Source organism: Leptodactylus fuscus, chromosome 10, assembly GCF_031893055.1.
Source record: "Leptodactylus fuscus isolate aLepFus1 chromosome 10, aLepFus1.hap2, whole genome shotgun sequence".
Taxonomy (NCBI): domain Eukaryota; kingdom Metazoa; phylum Chordata; class Amphibia; order Anura; family Leptodactylidae; genus Leptodactylus; species Leptodactylus fuscus.
Genome location: NC_134274.1, coordinates 88,721,011 through 88,736,752, shown reverse-complemented (window position 1 = coordinate 88,736,752; position 15,742 = coordinate 88,721,011). Strand labels below are relative to the sequence as shown.

Sequence of the window (15,742 nt, the reverse complement as noted above, 5' to 3'; positions counted from 1 at the left end):
GTTGGCACCTTGTCCGTCTGCTGAGACGTCTCGGGCTACAAGGATTACTACCTATAAATAATTGCAATGTCCATGAAGCATCGAAAAGGAAGAAAACCCCTTAAGACGCCGTCGTAGAAACACAAGGAACTTTCCGTAGTCCGTGCCTCGTACACCGTAGTACGTATGTACGGACACAAACACCACCCCCTATAGCTGTCCTATACTGGAGCGTCCACAGTCTCTACAACAGCCCCGAGACCCTGATCGTGTCCCCCCTCCCTGTAATCCCACGCTATCCCTGCTATGTACGGATACAACATTGCCGCCCCCAATTAATAAAGCACCAAAAACTAAAGACAGTCAAAAAACCCAGGGAAAAAAAATCCAGGTCTTGGCCCCAACATTTGCAAATTTCCGGAGAGGATCTTGTGTATAGAAATGTAAGTTCTCACCTCTAAGTGTCCTCGCAGGAGTAGCGGCAGGTACAGCGAGACGGCACGAGATAGGCAGGCACAAAGAGAGCTCCAGGGGATTAGGACGTCTCTTTAAATCCTGCTCCCCCGCCCGCTCCCTCCCTGTTAGGCTTTACTTGAGCTGCTCCCAGCTGTCACTCAGCCAGGGCCATATCAGCGGGTCAACAGCACAGCCGTGCCCATCAATCATACGGATGTGATATTGGGAACTTATTCCATTACACCCAGTGCTGCGCTCGCCTCTGCTATTCCTGTACAAAAAAACACAAACCCAGCTGTTGGTACATGGAAGAGGCCGCCATTCATGTCCGGGGCCGTCGCCTGCCCCCAAGTGTCCACCATGGAACCCAAATCAAACCCAAACGATAACGAGAAAAAAAATTCAGTGTTTTTGGATTGTGCAAAGTTGTAGCAGTTTGTGTTGCGTATGGGGATGAAAGAAGTTGTTATGTGTCCGGTGCGATAGCGCGCACACCCCGTACCATGCTGCGCCAGATAGGAGCGCGCCGGCTGCTGATTTGCACAGCCCACATCTTGTCCTTTGTGCTCGCAGCACACACAAAGCTTTGACAAGTCTTCGGTCACCCGCTACATTCCTGGACATTATATGCAAACAAGGGCACTCGCCCCTTCCACGGTCACAACATGACATAAAGGACGTTTGTATGGCTTGGCCCCTCGATTAAAGGGCCCTTTCACGCCGGTGCTCATCACGTCAGGGCCATTGTGTCTTCTTGAGACAATTGTAGCCAAAAAAAACTAAAAACTGGTGCAGAACCTAAACAGGAAGATGAAGCCTTGCAAAATCGAACGGGGGATGTTTTGGGGCCCCATGTGGGCCAGTAGTCTAGGACTATTGTTTGCTATTTCCCATCCACCATGTTTGGTCCCAATGTATACCGGACAGATGGAGAGGACTGAGAAGTCACAAGGTTTGCCATAGTACGGGGCTAAGGAAGGATCTAATAGGTTCACCAACGTGGCGGTATTGCTGCCCAAGAAAATGGTGCACGTAGCTCAAAGCAGAAAAATTCAAGCCCCGTTGGGTTGTGGCCATGCCCTTTGGCGACACGGCCTCACCCCATTCGGGCACTAAATTTGTTGGCCTTTCCTCCTTTTTGGACACGACCGACACATAAGGTGCTAAAGTGACCTATAGAGAGACGAGTTCCGGGAGCGCACTGGCCAGACAAGAAGGGGTTGTCAGTTGTCAGGATGGGATATCCAGCATGTCAGGGGGAATCGCTATAGAATAGTAAGGGTTAATCCTGGAGACTGAAGGAGCAAATGCTGCAAAAAAACAAAAATTTGTGTCCAGACATCAATGGTAAAGGTGCGACCTCCGGGGCCCCTGCAGATCCACACGATGAAGGGGCCCTTTATTACCCTCTGAGAACACGTGTGGGTATAATGAGAAGGGGCTGACGACAGCTATGGCAGGTGTACGGGCACCTTTCAGGGTCTGCATTGTATTCTCTGGGTACTTGGCAGGCACCAGGGCACAGAGACAAAGCACCAGGCATGTGTCAGTAGTGCCGCCAGGGGAGGAGAGGACGGGCACTTGGGGACATGCCGCACATTTGGCAAGGAGCAGAAGAAGAAGTTTTGTCCTCTGTGGTCTGAAGCCTGGATGTGAACGCGTGGGATATATTTTTATATTTTATATGGAATATCGGCCCCGCTGACGTCCGGGCAGAGTTTTTGGGAGCTATTTTTATTTGCAGCATATAAGTTGGCAGGGCTCGCCCCGGCTGTGATTGCTTTGGGTGGATTTGTAGTTAGCCAAGGCTGCCTGGTACAATGCAGGGCTTAGCATGTAAGCGCACAGGGTGCGGGTTATTTACTGTGCGATACGGCCATTGATTTCTGACCGTCATATCTCTTAAACATTCTTACCGTGGGTGGAAGGAAAACAATGCCAGACGCACAACTGGAGAGGGGTCAACAAAAGGAGAGCGTGCCCATACATACACCCTCAATGGGAGGCAGCTGAATGCTCAACTGGTAGACAGCTATTCCTCCTGACTCCCCCCACATACATGCATGCTCAGCTCCAAGCGTGCAAAGGAGAGAAGACTGCCACCAGATAGCTCTAGGACTAGGCATGATCAAACCCAACATGCCTGATCCTTCCATCATCTATTAGGAGAGAGTCAGGAGACTCTAAACCCATTTAAGAGCTGACAGCTATTCCTCCTGACTCCCCCATACACATGCATGCTCAGCTCCAAGCGTGCAAAGGAGAGAAGCCTGTCGCCAGATAGCTCTAGGACTGAGCACGATCAAACCCAACATGCCTGATCCTTCCATCATCTATTAGGAGAGAGTCAGGAGACTCCAAACCCATTTAAAAGCTGACAGCTATTCCTCCTGACTCCCCCATACACATGCATGCTCAGCTCCAAGCGTGCAAAGGAGAGAAGACTGTCGCCAGATAGCTCTAGGACTGAGCACGATCAAACCCAACATGCCTGATCCTTTCATCATCTATTAGGAGAGAGTCAGGAGACTCCAAACCCATTTAAGCGCTGACAGCTATTCCTCCTGATTTCCCAATGCAACTGCACACTCAGCTCTGCAATTGTTTTCAATGAGGAGAGGGGATGTAGTTGTCACTAAACACTTCTGGGATTGGGCAGAATAAAACACAACATGCCCGATCCTTCCTCCTCCAGTCATAAAATATGAGGGAAAGACCATTGTTGCTGAAGCCGGTGGGCCGGGCGCACTTTCCTCTTATGTGGGACCTCCAGACCTCTCTATGAGGTTGTCACTTTTTGGACATTCATCCATAAGGCATAGACATCAGTAGGAGAGGGCAAGGGTCCGACACCCAGAATCCCACTGCTTGGATGTTATGGTGTCGGCTACATCGCAGTGTCCTGAGATCTCCAGAAACATGAAGAGTCCCGGAGAGAAGTGATGGAGGTCACAACCATTGCACAAGGTTCACACTAGCACTCAGAGACCAAAAGACAGGACCTCTCTGCTTAACAAGTGGCTACTGGTAGACCCCATGGACTATAATGGGGCTCACTGGGCGCCCAGCGGGTTTCCGACGATCTTAGGTGGAATCGGCGTCAGATTATCCCATGGAGATCCCAGTGCAGAGGAGAACCGCGCCATCCACCGACGTGTCAACATGGAGTCCAGGAGAGGCCGGAGCTCAGCCCGGCCCATAATGATCGGACCATTAAGCATCAAAACGAGGAAATAACTGGTTAAATATCATAAATGACGCACAAGATATTGACCTACAGGGCGGCGCACACTGAACTCCGCTCCCAACAAGCAGCGCTGCAGAAGTCTGCTATCAAGTCCCTTCATGGCGCCGCGCAAGATAAAAGAGAAGTCTGCCGTATCTTGTGCACAGGTTGTGTGTGGTACTGCATCCATTCACCTTAAAGGGGTTGTCCAGGGTGCAGTGATTTACTCATACCCCAACCGTGCGGGACTCAGCGGGGCAGTCCCGGATTCCAGGTCTTGTCCCGTGATCCCGGTCGGTATGTCCCAGATTCAACTCATTAAACATTAATGTCCCCTGCAGGTCAGTGTGGGTGCACGGGAGAGACGTCATACTGTGGGGGCAATTGGGGGAGAACATTATATTGTGGGGGCATAAAACAGGCAGAGCAACCAACTGCACCAAACCAAGGAAACTCTTCTGTCCCAGGTGGGAAAGGTTTGGAAACAGCCCTGCAGATAGATAGGTTACTGTCACCAGACTCCAGCATATCACCCCAGCCCTGCAGATAGATAGGTTACTGTCACCAGACCCAGCATATCACCCCAGCCCTGCAGATAGATAGGCTACTGTCACCAGAACCAGCATATCACCCCAGCCCTGCAGATAGATAGGTTACTGTCACCAGACCCAGCATATCACCCCAGCCCTGCAGATAGATAGGTTACTGTCACCAGAACCAGCATATCACCCCAGCCCTGCAGATAGATAGGTTACTGTCACCAGAACCAGTATATCACCCCAGCCCTGCAGATAGATAGGTTACTGTCACCAGAACCAGCATATCACCCCAGCCCTGCAGATAGATAGGTTACTGTCACCAGACCCAGCATATCACCCCAGCCTTGCAGATAGATAGGTTACTGTCACCAGACCCAGCATATCACCCCAGCCCTGCAGATAGATAGGTTACTGTCACCAGAACCAGCATATCACCCCAGCCCTGCAGATAGATAGGTTACTGTCACCAGAACCAGCATATCACCCCAGTCCTGCAGATAGATAGGTTACTGTCACCAGAACCAGCATATCACCCCAGCCCTGCAGATAGATAGGTTACTGTCACCAGTAATACCATATCACCCCAACCCTGCAGATAGATAGGTTACTGTCACCAGACTCAGCACATCACCGCAGTACTTGCAGATACACTCACCGGCCACTTTATTAGGTACACCTGTCCAACTGCTCGTTAACACTTAATTTCTAATCAGCCAATCACATGGCGGCAACTCAGTGCATTTAGGCATGTAGACATGGTCAAGACAATCTCCTGCAGTTCAAACCGAGCATCAGTATGGGGGGGAAGAAAGGTGATTTGAGTGCCTTTGAACGTGGCATGGTTGTTGGTGCCAGAAGGGCTGGTCTGAGTATTTCAGAAACTGCTGATCTACTGGGATTTTCACGCACAACCATCTCTAGGGTTTACAGAGAATGGTCCGAAAAAGAAAAAACATCCAGTGAGCGGCAGTTCTGTGGGGGGCGGAAATGCGTTGTTGATGCCAGAGGTCAGAGGAGAATGGCCAGACTGGTTCCAGCTGATAGAAAGGCAACAGTGACTCAAATAGCCACCCGTTACACCCAAGGTAGCCAGAAGAGCATCTCTGAACGCCGCACAGTACGTCCAACTACGAGGCTACAGATGGGCTACAGCAGCAGAAGACCACACCGAGTGCCACTCCTTTCAGCTAAGAACAGGAAACTGAGGCTACAATTTGCACAAGCTCATCGAAATTGGACAATTAAAGATTGGAAAAACGTTGCCTGGTCTGATGAGTCTCGATTTCTGCTGCGACATTCGGATGGTAGGGTCAGAATTTGGCGTCAACAACATGAAAGCATGGATCCATCCTGCCTTGTATCGGTAACGGTTCAGGCTGGTGGTGGTGGTGTCATGGTGTGGGGAATATTTTCTTGGCACTCTTTGGGCCCCTTGGTACCAATTGAGCATCGTTGCAACGCCAAAGCCTACCTGAGTATTGTTGCTGACCATGTCCATCCCTTTATGACCACAATGTACCCAACATCTGATGGCTACTTTCAGCAGGATAATGCAATGCCATGTCATAAAGCTGGAATCATCTCAGACTGGTTTCTTGAACATGACAATGAGTTCACTGTACTCCAATGGCCTCCACAGTCACCAGATCTCAATCCAATAGAGGAGCATCTTTGGGATGTGGTGGAATGGGAGATTCGCATCATGGATGTGCAGCCGACAAATCTGCGACTGCAACTGTGTGATGCCACCATGTCAATATGGACCAAAATCCCTGAGGAATGCTTCCAGCAACTTGTTGTATCTATGCCACGAAGAATTGAGGCAGTTCTGAAGGCAAAAGGGGGTCCAACCCGTTACTAGCATGGTGTACCTAATAAAGTGGCCGGTGAGTGTATCACCCCAGCCCTGCATACAGATAGATAGGTTACTGTCACCAGACCCAGCATATCCCCCCAGCCCTGCAGATAGATAGGTTACTGTCACCAGACCCAGCATATCACCCCAGCCCTGCAGATAGATAGGTTACTGTCACCAGACCCAGCATATCACCCCAGCCCTGCAGATAGATAGGTTACTGTCACCAGACCCAGCATATCACCCCAGCCCTGCAGATAGATAGGTTACTGTCACCAGACCCAGCATATCACCCCAGCCCTGCAGATAGATAGGTTACTGTCACCAGAACCAGCATATCCCCCCAGCCCTGCAGATAGATAGGTTACTGTCACCAGAACCAGCATATCACCCCAGCCCTGCAGATAGATAGGTTACTGTCACCAGAACCAGCATATCACCCCAGCCCTGCAGATAGATAGGTTACTGTCACCAGACCCAGCATATCACCCCAGCCCTGCAGATAGATAGGTTACTGTCACCAGAACCAGCATATCACCCCAGCCCTGCAGATAGATAGGTTACTGTCACCAGACCCAGCATATCACCCCAGCCCTGCAGATAGATAGGTTACTGTCACCAGACCCAGCATATCACCCCAGCCCTGCAGATAGATAGGTTACTGTCACCAGACCCAGCATATCACCCCAGTCCTGCAGATAGATAGGTTACTGTCACCAGAACCAGCATATCCCCCCAGCCCTGCAGATAGATAGGTTACTGTCACCAGAACCAGCATATCACCCCCACCCTGCAGATAGATAGGTTACTGTCACCAGAACCAGCATATCACCCCCACCCTGCAGATAGATAGGTTACTGTCACCAGACCCAGCATATCACCCCAGCCCTGCAGATAGATAGGTTACTGTCACCAGACCCAGCATATCACCCCAGCCCTGCAGATACATAGGTTACTGTCACCAGACCCAGCATATCACCCCAGCCCTGCAGATAGATAGGTTACTGTCACCAGAACCAGCATATCACCCCAGCCCTGCAGATAGATAGGTTACTGTCACCAGACCCAGCATATCACCCCAGTCCTGCAGATAGATAGGTTACTGTCACCAGAACCAGCATATCCCCCCAGCCCTGCAGATAGATAGGTTACTGTCACCAGAACCAGCATATCACCCCCACCCTGCAGATAGATAGGTTACTGTCACCAGAACCAGCATATCACCCCCACCCTGCAGATAGATAGGTTACTGTCACCAGACCCAGCATATCACCCCAGCCCTGCAGATAGATAGGTTACTGTCACCAGACCCAGCATATCACCCCAGCCCTGCAGATACATAGGTTACTGTCACCAGACCCAGCATATCACCCCAGCCCTGCAGATAGATAGGTTACTGTCACCAGAACCAGCATATCACCCCAGCCCTGCAGATAGATAGGTTACTGTCACCAGAACCAGCATATCACCCCAGCCCTGCATACAGATAGATAGGTTACTGTCACCAGAACCAGCATATCACCCCAGCCCTGCAGATAGATAGGTTACTGTCACCAGACCCAGCATATCACCCCAGCCCTGCAGATAGATAGGTTACTGTCACCAGAACCAGCATATCACCCCAGCCCTGCAGATAGATAGGTTACTGTCACCAGAACCAGCATATCACCCCAGCCCTGCAGATAGATAGGTTACTGTCACCAGACCCAGCATATCACCCCAGCCCTGCAGATAGATAGGTTACTGTCACCAGAACCAGCATATCACCCCAGCCCTGCAGATAGATAGGTTACTGTCACCAGAACCAGCATATCACCCCAGCCCTGCAGATAGATAGGTTACTGTCACCAGACCCAGCATATCACCCCAGCCCTGCAGATACATAGGTTACTGTCACCAGTACCAGCATATCACCCCAGCCCTGCATACAGATAGATAGGTTATGGTCAGCAGATCCATCATTTACTGATACCCAGCATAGTCACATTCACATGGCTGTCACTGACCCTGGATATACAATGCCAGGACTGATAAGAACAGAAGGATCAATAGATTTCTAGAGGAAAAGCTACAGAAAAAAGGAAGTGGCAATAAATACCAGGACATTGTCAGTGCCTGCTGGTGTGGTATAAGGGGGGGGGGGGGGGGGCAGAGGTGACGTTCAGCACAGTTTGGGGTATCTGTAGAATCCCAGGAGGACAGTGAAGAGGTACAATGATTTCCACTTTCCTCTTTGTACCCTTGGCTGTGGCCCTTGAGTTCCCCGGGTCTGTCTGAATGTCTTATCACTACTTCTTATTCCTTTCTTGTCTCCCCTCACCCTCTTATCTTTCTTATCTTTCTGCTTTTGCCATCTAGGAACAATCTACTAACACTAAGGAAACGCTGATATAATATAAGGGATGGGATGACTTACCTGTAGTGGTGGAGCAGGGAGTGTCTGCGTCTGCCCCGACCTCACCTGATAAGAGAGACGTCTGCAAGAACTCCGCTGTTTATAGAGAGCGCTGCAGAGGATTATGGGAAATGAATATAAACACAGCAAACAGGGCCAACATAGTGAAGATCTGCAGGACGGCAACGGCCCGAGACGTCAGGATTGTCTTGTACACACTGGAGATTTTAGGTTTTTTTTTTTCTTGGACTTTCTACAATAAACTTTCTTGGATTTCTTTTTATCTACCAAGACTCGATTGTTTGTTTGGAAACTCCCATACTTCACAAGGAGCAGTGAACGTCTATTGTTAAAGGAGGGCTCCGCTGTGGACAATCCCTTTCTTAGAAGAGTCACAATGTGCCCCCCATTGGTCAGCTGTAGTCAGTGGGGAAACCTGGCCTATGTATCGTACACAGACACAATCCACACAACCCAATATCACTATAAAGAGAACCCGTCACCACCTGTGAAAGGCCCAAATCACATCCATCATCTGATCGGCGCCGTCATCCTGAGTTTTTTGGTGTATTGTTTATCAAAATCAACTCAGCCATTCCACAGATATAAAACTTTTTATTGCCAGAGGCCCCGCCCCAGAGGAACCTCAGCGGTACCGCCTACTTGGCTAATATACCCTAACTTGTATCAACACTAACAGAGCTTATATCTTTGGAATGGCTGAATGGATTTGGATAAAAAAAACATCACAATGGTCGGGGTGACGGCGCCGATCAGATGATGGATATCCCACCTACTGACAGGCCCTCTTTAATGTTAGTACAGGGGGGCAGAATATCACTCTAGTGCCCTAGATAGCTTTTCAGGGGTCATATTAACCCTCACACCTCTCAACTTCCCCAGCAGTGATGTCCGTTTCCCCCACCTGACTTCCATATTAGTCACAGCAGTCCCATCTTCCCAGTGATCACAGCAAGCACTTCACTCCTTAACAGCCATTGTAGCCACCACTGCTGCCGCCTCCTCTTCTTCCCCCGGCCGCACATAAGACGTCTCAGCGCAGGGGGTGTGATGACGTCTTACCATCGTCGCCCAGCACAGGGCAGCTCAGATTTGTTTTAAGAGCGGCCTGTCTCGGGCTAGTTTAGAGAAAAAAGTAAGAATTTTTTTTTTTAATACAATGCTGAAATCTCCGCCGCCTCAACAAGTGCCGCCTAAGGCAGCTGCCTCACCTCGCCTGAACTGCAGTACTCTCTGACTACAAAAAGTGCTGGGCGAGTCCAGTGTGAACACTCCTCATAGTGACGACCATGATGGGCACCTTTATTTATGATAAAGACCAACAATTTACAAGGACAACCATAGGCTAAAAAATACCTACACAAAGCACACGGCGACCAATAAGAAGAGGCCGCATATGGAGTCTATATAGTTTGGACCATCTCCCGTATCTTTGTTGCATTGCCCCACAATTCTCCGCCATCTCCAAGCGTCGAGCCATTCTGCGCGATGACCCTTCGCTGCGACGTCATATCCAGGACGACAAGGACAGAGCAGTGTCATGTCCGGCGGTGGAGTCTGGATTGTGGACGGGGCCGACTACTCGCCACGCGGAGGGTTCACGCACGACGTTATCCATCACTGTCTTCTGCCAGAACTTCTTGCTTCATCCCCCCAGAATTTTTGATGACGGAGCCGAAGAATAAAGAGCGGAACTAAAAGGTAGGAAATGGATAAGATAAGTCGTTAATATATCGCACTCCCATGGTATATATGTATACTGCTAGGTCCTTTATGGCTGACACTCTCACATTTGGTCCCCTATGATAACAGGATCTACCGGTCGATCGCGAAGGAAGTATGGGTCGATCACGTGACGCATCCAGAAGCGTTCATTGCAGGTGTGGGCGGGGCCCTGGAGCGCAGCCCCGTCTAGTTTCCGTGTCAGACTGGAGAGCGGGGAGCGCGTCTCAGCAGCGGAGCGGAGTCTTCCCTCCGCCGAGACACACGGGACAGAAGCAGCAGCAGCTCCGGGAGATGACGCACCCCCGCTGTCCAATCGGCCGAGGGGAGGAGCCTTCCAGGTTGGGGGTCTGTGCTGCGGGCGGTGGTGTCGGCTCTGTGCTGGGTGCCCGGGCAGTGCCATGTGAGCTCTGAGCCAATTAGAACGTCTGCATCAGAGCAGGCACCGCCCTTTAGACTTGTTAAGCCCCGCCCAGTCTTGTTAGACTTGTGGGCCCCGCCCACACAGCAGACCCAGGCCCCGCCCACACAGTAGATCATTTATAAGTAGCTCAGGCCCTGTACACGTGTGAGCGCCCCCTGTGCTATAGAGCGATGAGTCTGTTTTGGGCCATTTTCCCGACTCCTCGGCCCCTCACAGATCTCCGCAGCCTCGTCTACCTCTCTCTATAATACTACGCTTATTTGCTGTAAATCTGACTCCTTAATAAAATTATCTGGCGCGACAAACATGGCAGTGGACGCGGCTCGTGCGCTTCATAATCGTGAGATCGATTTGCAGAGACGAAAGTCAATAGACTGGGCAGTGAGGGGTGCAAATGGGTCTGGAAGAAAGGAGGGAAAAGGGGGAGAAACGGATTGAGAAACTAAAGGTGGTTTGGTGGAGGAGGCCCGAGGGTATGGCGAGTAATGCGTCTCATGAAACCGTTCCAGAACTGAGAGCACAGAACCTCCGGAACGCACCATATAGAGGGGGAGACGGAGCTGTACCACGGACGAGGATTCTCAAACAAAGTCAAATAAGGTCACAGCGGTTCTATGAGAAACATTAGTCTGACGTGTGCCCGGGAGCGCGGCCAACAGGATTGTATGAAAGCGGCCTCCATATACAAGAGCTAAAGTAGCAACGGAAACTCGTAATCGACGGGACACAAACGGGGAAAGTCTGCAGTTACCAAACACCGGCACCATGCTGTATTAAAGAAATTAATTTCCCACACCTACAGAAGGGCTAAGATAAGATAATCCTTTAATAGTCCCTAAAAGACCATCTGACCCCGAGCAACCTCAAGGAAACCCCCCAAAACTTCTCCTATACCCCGAGGTCAGAACCAGCTGAATACGGAGGCAGCCGTAGATGCAACTGTACGGGATTGTAGGGTTTTAGTAGGATGTTATGTACACGTGGCTAGTAACTCTATTGCAAGTGCTCGGAGCCGGTGAAGGTTTTACCTCTTCGCACTGACCACTGTTTGATCCCACCAGGACATCTGTATGTCTCCGGGTGTGTCAGGTGCGGCGTCCCATCACTGCTGGAGTACAAGGCTCTATAGGAGGATTCTTTATGTGCCGGGTTTATGGGGTGAATGTTGGACTCTTATTTCTTATGGTATAAAGGGGCTGCGAGGGTTACAGAATCGTGTGAGTGGGGTCTAGTCTCATGTACGGGCTCCGGGGGTCTCTGGTCCTTAACCCCTTCCCGCCGATGGCATTTTTTGATTTTCGTTTTTGACTCCCCTCCTTCTAAACCCCATAACTTTTTTATTTCTCCGCTCCCAGAGTCATATGAGGTCTTAGTTTTTGCGGGACAAATTTTTCTTCATGATGCCGCCATTAATTATTCTATATAATGTACTGGGAAGCAGGGAAAAAATTCAGAATGGGGTGGATTTGAAGAAAAAATGCATTTCTGCGACTTTCTTACGGGCTTTGGTTTTACGGCGTTCACTGTGCAGCCACAATGACCTGTCCCCTGTATTCTGTGTTTCGGTACAATTCCGGGGATACCTCATGTATAAGGTTTTATTTACATTTTGACCCCTAAAAAAATTCCAAAACTGTGTTAAAAAAATTTTTTTCTAAAAGTCGCCATATTCCGACAGCCGTAACTTTTCTATACGTGCGTGTACGGGGATGTATAGGGCGTCTTTTTTTGCGGGGCCGGATGTACTTTTTAGTTCTACCATTTTCGGGAAATGTTATTGCTTTCATCACTTTTTATTCAAATTTTTATCAGAATCAAAACCGTGAAAAAACGGCGGTTTGGCACTTTTGACTATTTTTCCCGCTACGGCGTTTACCGAACAGGAAAAATATTTGTATAGATTTGTAGAGCGGGCGATTTCGGACGCGGGGAGACCTAACATGTATGTGTTTCACAGTTTTTAACTACTTTTATATGTGTTCTAGGGAAAGGGGGGGATTTGAACTTTTAATACTTTTTATATTTTTTAATATTTTTTTTTTTTTTTTTTTTCATTTATTAGACCCCCTAGGGGTGCTGAACCGTACTATTACGGCGCATCTCAGGAAGGGGTTAAACTCATTGCTGTAATAATTGCCTGGTTCTTGGTGTTATATGTTGTATCTCGCCCTCTCCCGTATCTCACATTCGCAGCCGTGCACCTCACCTTTAAGCACCTTTATGGTCTGTGGATAATAAAAGTGTTTGTGTAATAACAAAGGGAGAGAACGATAAAAAAAACCCTCATTCCGGTCTGGTATATAGTATATATATATATATATATATATACACACCGCCGATCCCTTTATTGCTGCTCTCTGACACGTGGCCTCGTGGTCTCCTCTGTCATCTCCACACTTGGATCCCGGCCCGTCCACTAAACATGGTTTTAGATCAGGCGGTGAAGACCGTAGATAATGGCGGCCGTGACGTGAGACTGGCCCCATGGTTAGGCCGCGCCGTGTTCTTTAGCGTGGACTAGAAGGCACATGTCACATGTATGTGATGTCGGTGGTGCCCATCTACCCATCACAGTATGGTAGCAGGAAGGTGCCATGACAGAAGGTGGCCCCCCGCCGTGGCTCAGTGGCGCTGATCTGGTACTAGGGGGCGGACACGACGTTACCTTCTTATTGGGCGGTGTCCCGGGGATCTCCTCCTCCTCCTCCTCGTCACTTCCTGATGTTACGTCTCGTTCTTCAGGTGTAGGGACCGGCCGACTGAACGTGGGACTACGTGGTGGAGAAGGAGGACCGGCCAGAGTGGTTTCCATCGCGATCATGTAGTCCAGGTCGTCACCCAGGAAATCGTCCTCATCGTTTGGTAAGCACGGTCTGGCGGGGCAATAAGAGAGGTTCATTAACCCTTACTACACGGGCCCCTCGGAGAAGAAGGAGTCCGACCTCTGACACCTGGCAGGCCGGGCAGATGGACCTGTATCTATCTATCTATCTATCTATCTATCTATCTATCTAACTCTGACCACTAAACCTAATAATAGACCAACACTTGCCCATTTTGTTGGGGTTTTCTTTGCAGCAGTCACCTCATTACCATCACAGGCAGGATTACAATAGAAGATAACACCCATCATTACATCACTACTGACAAGAGATGATGTCACAGCTTAGCTCCTCCCCCTCCCATAGACCTGAATGAGTCGGCTGCAGACTACGGCTGCCTATGGCCATGAACACACGTGACGGGAATAGCGGCGTGTATGAGACCGTGTCCGGGGTAGTGTTTGTGTATCTGATGACGGGATCCCTTGGGCGTGGGTCATGTCGTGTTATCTCCTGCGCTCACCCTTACACACAGTCTGGAGAGGTTTCTATCTCGTGTCGCTCAGACGTGTTCTCGGCTATTCCGGGTCATGGCGTGTGGATGGCGTGTTAGTGTATTACGGTGGTATTACCGTGCACTGCGTGTGCTCGTGTCTTGGGGTTCACCTATTCCGTCTTCCTTATTACTCGGAGACATGGCGGTTAGTCTCGCCCCCGCGCCGCGCCTCTTCTATTTGTTCTCTTTTATGGTTTCTCACACAAAAACCTTTCCATAAAAATTACAGCTTATAAAAAACAAAGATAAAACACGAGGAGGCTCCTCCCCAATAGTCACATATATATATATATATACTCTGAGTGTGGCAGAGCCACGGGAGAAGAGACTGTGCCAGCACTGTGACCAGGGGGCCCTAGAAGACCAGACCCACTTCCTGCTACACTGCACCAAATACTCAGCTGTGAGGGACGTCTACTACCAAAGACTCTCTGCCCACATCCCAGACTGGGAGAAGAGGAAACTCTACATCCTACTGGGAGAAGAAGAGGCCACTGTGGAGATCGCTGCCCAATACGTGTCCAGCTGTCACCAAACCAGAGGAAGATGAGACTCCATGGACTGTTATATTTATCCCAATACATCTGCCCCACCCCCACCTCCCCATATAGCAGTCACCAACTAAGAGGAAGATGAGACTCCACGGACTGTTATATTTATCCCAATACAACCGCCCCACCCCACCCCCACCTCCCCATATAGCGGTCACCAACTAAGAGGAAGATGAGACTCCACGGACTGTTATATTTATCCCAATACATCTGCCCCACCCCCACCTCCCCATATAGCGGTCACCAACGAAGAGGAAGATGAGACTCCACGGACTGTTATATTTATCCCAATACACCCGCCCCGCCCCCACCTCCCCATATAGCAGTCACCAACGAAGAGGAAGATGAGACTCCACGGACTGTTATATTTATCCCAATACACCCGCCCCACCCCACCCCCACCTCCCCATATAGCAGTCACCAAATAAGAGGAAGATGAGACTCCACGGACTGTTATATTTATCCCAATACACCCGCCCCGCCCCCACCCCCACCTCCCCATGTAGCAGTCACCAACGAAGAGGAAGATGAGACTCCACGGACTGTTATATTTATCCCAATACACCCGCCCCACCCCCACCTCCCCATATAGCAGTCACCAACGAAGAGGAAGATGAGACTCCACCGACTGTTATATTTATCCCAATACACCCGCCCCACCCCACCCCCACCTCCCCATATAGCGGTCACCAACTAAGAGGAAGATGAGACTCCACGGACTGTTATATTTATCCCAATACACCCGCCCCACCCCACCCCACCTCCCCATATAGCAGTCACCAACGAAGAGGAAGATGAGACTCCACGGACTGTTATACCCCAAACCACCCACTTCCCCCCCGCCATATTCTCCCCATATAGCGGTCACCAAATAAGAGGAAGATGAGACTCCACGGACTGTTATATTTATCCCAATACACCCGCCCCGCCCCCACCCCACCCCCACCTCCCCATATAGCGGTCACCAACGAAGAGGAAGATGAGACTCCGCAGACTGTTATACCCCAAACCACCCACCCCATCCCCCATATAGGGGTCACCAACTAAGAGGAAGATGAGACTCTATGGACCCCCCAGCTCTGCTGTACACACATTACATATATACACACACAGCTCACACACATCCACACTGAAGTAAACCTATACATTCATGCACACCCTGTACATACATACACACAGCCAGCTCTGCTGTGCAC

At 50.0% G+C, this 15,742-nt stretch overlaps 2 protein-coding genes across 2 annotated transcripts in view; both read right to left on the bottom strand.

Annotated features, from left to right (window-relative positions):
- Positions 1–747, bottom strand: part of CARNS1 (carnosine synthase 1) — a 28,323-nt gene extending 27,576 nt beyond the window's left edge. The window contains exon 1 of the mRNA XM_075257595.1: positions 435–747. The gene's annotated coding sequence lies outside the window, so the exon portion shown is untranslated. The remainder of the gene's footprint in view (positions 1–434) is intronic.
- Positions 748–9,761: 9,014 nt separating this feature from the next.
- Positions 9,762–15,742, bottom strand: part of RAD9A (RAD9 checkpoint clamp component A) — a 77,128-nt gene continuing 71,147 nt past the window's right edge. The window contains exons 10-11 of the mRNA XM_075257599.1: positions 13,283–13,490; positions 9,762–10,165 (exon numbers count right to left, since the gene is read on the bottom strand). Coding sequence (XP_075113700.1) covers positions 10,082–10,165; positions 13,283–13,490 — 292 coding nt within the window. The 3' untranslated portion in view covers positions 9,762–10,081. The remainder of the gene's footprint in view (positions 10,166–13,282; positions 13,491–15,742) is intronic.